General features: G+C 35.1%; 1 protein-coding gene across 2 annotated transcripts; it reads right to left on the reverse strand.

Annotated features, from left to right (window-relative positions):
* Nucleotides 1–317: 317 nt before the first annotated feature.
* Nucleotides 318–4,506, reverse strand: LOC115977462 (probable dolichyl pyrophosphate Man9GlcNAc2 alpha-1,3-glucosyltransferase). 2 transcript variants are annotated; one of them, XM_031099317.1, is made up of 7 exons: nucleotides 4,228–4,506; nucleotides 2,893–3,360; nucleotides 2,594–2,777; nucleotides 2,383–2,490; nucleotides 1,457–1,645; nucleotides 987–1,239; nucleotides 318–869 (listed from the first exon to the last, which is right to left on the reverse strand). In XM_031099317.1, the coding sequence occupies exons 2-7, from the start codon at nucleotides 3,291–3,293 to the stop codon at nucleotides 430–432; spliced, it is 1,575 nt and encodes a 524-aa protein (XP_030955177.1). In that variant the 5' UTR covers nucleotides 3,294–3,360; nucleotides 4,228–4,506; the 3' UTR covers nucleotides 318–429. The 2 variants fall into 2 exon arrangements, with proteins under 2 accessions (XP_030955177.1, XP_030955178.1); XM_031099318.1 differs by having other exon boundaries at nucleotides 1,457–1,618; nucleotides 4,228–4,504.
* Between the last annotated feature and the right edge of the window lie 576 nt (nucleotides 4,507–5,082).

Consider the following 5,082-nt stretch of genomic DNA (forward strand, 5'->3'; position numbering starts at 1 on the left):
TTTTTTTATTATTACTTTTCCAACCATCACCTTTTTTGTTTTCAAAATCAACTATTCCCTTTTCCAACTGCTTGCATTTCTTTTCAATTTCAATTCAACGGTCATCCTGCCACGACTGTGCACTATTAAAATAAATTATTTTTGGATGGCATAGCGCTACAGTGCGATCTCACATATGAGATCGCACTGTAGCATTATGCCAAAATAATTTGGCCGGTCTCAGGTATAGCTCTCCCATTGCTGGAGTAATTTGGGCCCAAATGCCAAATATTTTTACAATTTGGCATTTGAGAAGCCCACTGTTGATGCTCTAATAACTCATCACAAAACATTTACTTACACAAGTTTGCTGCCTCCATCTCAATATCCCTTCAATAACACAAACCAATAAGATACTGACAATATTAACCAAATCTTTGAAACAAAGGATCAATGAAGCTTCTTTTCTTTATCCAACAAAACAGAGCGTTTCATCAGCATCCATTGCTTTGCATTAGTGTAAAAAGCAAGCAACATAAACTGTGAGAAGCAAAGAAGCATAATCATAGCATCAAAAAGGAAAGGATATCTGTGGGGGGGATGCATGGTTAAGTAAACAATATGAAGAACAACAGAGCATGACACAAGACAGATTGTGAAAAATGAATTGAAGGAACGCATCTCCTTTCTATCTTGTCTTCCACTTGGCACATAATAAATAAGGACGAAGAGAGCAGATACTGCAATATATGGTAGGATCAGCTTGTCACGACAAAGAAGAGGAAACATAGAGAACAAGGCATAAAGTGTAATCCATTTAAGAAGAAAAGGCTCTTCCAGTGCCAAAAGGCTTGCAGGCAGGAGAGGCAGCAAAATTGACTTCTCGTGCACTGTAAATTGAAACAATGAAAATAATTTTTATATACAACACTATGAAACGAGAGATTAGGAAAAACAAAATGAATCAAATTCAAAAAAAAAAAGAAAAGAAAAAAAAGATGACTTACCTTGGAATGAGAACATATAGAATGAGAATGCACTATTCAGCAGTCCATAAAGGAAACCATGGTTGCTTGGGGCCCATATCTGCTGAACCATTGAAGGCAGACATGTAGAAACAGTTGCACCAAGGCTGAGAAGCTTCAATGATTGTATTGTGAAGATACTCTTCCATTTTACAAGAACTGATGTTGTGCACCAAAAGTTAGCCACATAATCCTCATATATTCCTCTCTCAAAAGGAGCAAGACGAGAGAGAACCTGTAAATTTACCAAGCTTAAGTAATTCATAACTATAGTTGACTCAAAGATAAACTCAAAGAGAAGAATTTCTAAAAAAACTATGGATAGCCATAGCATAAAAACAGCAAAGATGGATTGCCATCTGATAGACCAACATCCTTGTAAGGAATTACCGCAAAAGATCTATGGAGTTAATTTAGTGTACAATAGAAGCATATTGACCACAGTTGTTTACCCTTGAAAAGGCTTCCATAGAATGAAGATATGGCCACCAAACAAGAGCAAATGTTCCCAAGACCACAAGGCCTAGTTTCAACACTTCAAGAGCAGGATTCCGGCGCCTAAGACTTTTACCCAAGAGATGGCTGAAAAATGCAGGTGCAAAATATGCAGTCATCTGCAGTAAACCACAATGAAACACTTGCTGAAGCCAAATCAGCTGGCAGGAGTGAAGTCCAGGAATAACAAATACATTATTAAATATTTAGCTTGTTACAAAAGGACTTGCAGACCACAATTTCTTTCACACACATGGCGCATGGAAGAGCATATAAACAATATTTCATATATATTCAAACATAAATTAATCAAAATCCCTGGGAGAATGTTACTCAATATATAGCAAGGCAATTCTGCAATGGGCTTTTTATGAAATAACATTTTCTTCCCCTCTGCATCATATTTTTTCAGTGTTATTAAAAGATTAAACCCACTTAAGCACAAAGGCCTCTTCCTAGGTGCAAAGTGGAACCAAGCACCTAATTAAAGTGAAGTGTAAATTTTTTTTAAGGTTAAGTAATGACTTCTAATAGATGGAATCATAATATATAATAATAAATTAATTAAAATTAAATAAATAAAAAAAAAACAGTAGTGTACGACAGTTGCAGGTTCATAAATCAATTCCCACATAAGCTAATTTAATTTCTTAAAGTTTCTACAGAGTATTTTGAAAAGAATTATCAATGGACAACATATAAAATTTAAACATAACATTTTATACAATTCTCCTGTGCTTCACAAAATCTACTCAATCATCACAATGATCAAACAATGTAAATGACTTAAATATAACACCCAAAATCATAGATCAACAAGCACAAAAAATAGAAAAAAGTAGTAATTTTTATGCAAAGGGTTTAGGGTTTTAGGTTTAGGGACCTGCTTGTGGTTGAGAGCAAGACTGAACAAGAAACAAGCTACTAGCTCTTTGTTAGAGAGAACAGCAGCAACAGCTCCAACAGTAAGGCCTAAGCTGATACAATTGTACTGACAGAATCAATGAGAATTAAAACATTAGCAACCCATACTAAGTGCCTTCAAAGTTTTAATATAGGGGTGGAAAAAAGCAATGGGAAATTCAATTTTGAACCTGAAAATGACCGTGATCTATGAGCATCAAACATGGACTCAGTAAAATCATTGCAATGTGCCATGCTATGTGAGTTTTATGGCCATTTGAGCGACCTGAATGGTATGCAAGAACAAAATAGAAAACTGCAGGAAAGAACACCAGTGCATCAGAGGATAGAACCGTCCACCTCATGAGAAGTTTTCTGCAGGAAAGAGCATAGAAAACTTCAGAAAGCTAAAATTTATCATTACTTACTGCTAATCAAGAAAATTGAAAAAAGAAGTTTTTGATGAAAAAGAATGTCTGATAATACAAACCCAAGATAAGATTCATGGCCTCGAGAACTGAAAAGAGAAACTGATTCAGGATGGAAGAATCTGAGAAATAGACCATGGAAATAGCTCTGGTAGGCAGTAAGGGGAGGGTAGTCAAGTCCCCAGTAGCTGATATTATTGGTTGTGCTGTTGCGATACCATTCCTTGACTGGCAAATTAAGGGTGATCTCCATCCAATGCCTCTGTGCCTCAAAGTCTCCATACTTGGGAGGATTTCCTGCACCAGAATAAGGATGGAGTGATATAGCCACTCTCACCAAAAGTGCAAACACAGCAATGCACAGGAATGAGGCTGCAATTCCCTTGTGAACCAACCACCAGCAAAGATCACCATCACCAACTTCCTTGTCTTTCACCACCTTCCTCCCCTTTGTCCTCTCCATCTCTCTTAGACTCTCCAGCCCTAGTCCACGGCAGAGACCACCAAAATTCTAGCTTTTTCTTAATGATCTGTATAATACAGGCAAAAGAAAACTATTGAAGAAGCCAACAAAAACATATCAATGTATCACTTGAATCCCTATGATAAAGTGCGTTGGATCATAAATCGTATGGCGCAAATCAGGAGGCAGGCTGACACGGTACAATTTTTTGAATTCCACGTTACAGAAGAAAACACAACACGGATCTTCAAGAATATTGGGATATTGCTTCTTTTTGGTGCCAAACAAATAGGAGGAAGAGTTACAAATAAAGATTTGAAGCTTAAAAATTTGGCAGACACATTATTCCAAAATTAAAAGCAGTATTCAATTCAAGCAAGTCCCATAATTTTCAGTAAGAAGTATCTATACAGTAAAACGCTTTCGACAAAATAAAAAAGAATATGTATATAGATCCCACAATCTTGTACAGCTCTCTCTATCAAACATGAATGACACTAAAAAAAGCACAAAGAAATTATATTTTAGACAAACAATCTGTAATAGATATACATCCTTTGATCATAATTCAAAAGAAGAGCTACCAAAACTTTAATAATGTTGCTAAACTGTGTCTCCTTGACATTTTATCAAACACCTGAAGCTCAACATGCAAATGACTAGCATGTAGGTGCAATCAATGGTGAAATTCGTACTAAACCGTCAATGGATCACAGAATTGACAAACACATAGACAACCCAGAACAAAGTTTGACTAAATATTAAAAACCGTGTCTTCTTGACATTTTATCAAACACCAGAACCTCAACATGCAAATGACTTGGATGTAGTTGTGGGCAGTAATGAAATTTGTACTAAATCGTCAATGGGTCACCGAATTGACAAACATATAGACAACCCAGAACACAATTTGATCAATATTTAGTTTTGGTACCTTTGGGATTCCTGACGTTGGCAACCACGTTTCAAATTTGGTCTCTTTCTTATAGTGTGACAGCTTGGTGTTCTTCTTCAACCTCTATTCCCACTAGCACCTTCATCTTCGTTTATTTGGTTAGTGTTTTTCTCACTCTTTGTGGAGGAAAGAAATGGAGAATGAAAATGTTGTAAAATCCGTGAGGGCTGTTTACGTTGAACTAGTGTTAAAAAATTGCTCCCATGCCCCCCACATGGAAAACAATTATGTTAGATTTCGATGGAATTTTGAAAGTTTCATTTTAGTCCGCTTTAGAGGTACCAAATTGAAATTACCAATTTGAAATTTTAAGGACTAAATTATAAAAATGTCAAACCACACAAGATGGATGCTAATTGATCCCAAACAAAACAAAATTGTGAAGAACGGAATGGAAAAGTGAAAATTATCTTATGATACAGTCTTATAAGACATTTCTCTCATAACATATGTGAGTCCCAAATGTTGTGAATGAATCATTTCATGCGATACATTTTCATTGGAAAAGGGTGTTGTGTAAGGATAATAACAAGGTAGAGTAGGGTCACATCATAATATCAATGTATCATTTTCTTATTGTAAGGTCTAATTAAATAAATAAGACTTCATTAACTTATTTAAATTTATATTCAATAAATGATTACAATTTACATAAAGAAGATTAATATTATAATAGAATCAAAACTAACTCTCAAATTTGACGTACCAAAATACATCAAATTAACAAATATATAGTTAGCCTTAAAATCTAGATTAACTCAAACTATGAAATTTAAAATCATATCATATCTGTGGAGGCCAGTTAATCAATAATTATTAAAACCGTGTTAACTG

Source organism: Quercus lobata, chromosome 2 (assembly GCF_001633185.2).
Source record: "Quercus lobata isolate SW786 chromosome 2, ValleyOak3.0 Primary Assembly, whole genome shotgun sequence".
NCBI classification, from domain to species: domain Eukaryota; kingdom Viridiplantae; phylum Streptophyta; class Magnoliopsida; order Fagales; family Fagaceae; genus Quercus; species Quercus lobata.

Coding starts and splice junctions, on each gene's coding strand:
- LOC115977462 (XM_031099317.1), bottom strand. CDS start 3,293: ATGGAGAGGACAAAGGGGAGGAAGGTGGTGAAAGACAAGGAAGTTGGT. Junction 2,491..2,593: donor TAGATCACGGTCATTTTCAG/GTTCAAAATTGA, acceptor TGATTCTGTCAG/TACAATTGTATCAGCTTAGG. Junction 1,240..1,456: donor CTATGGAAGCCTTTTCAAGG/GTAAACAACTGT, acceptor GTAAATTTACAG/GTTCTCTCTCGTCTTGCTCC.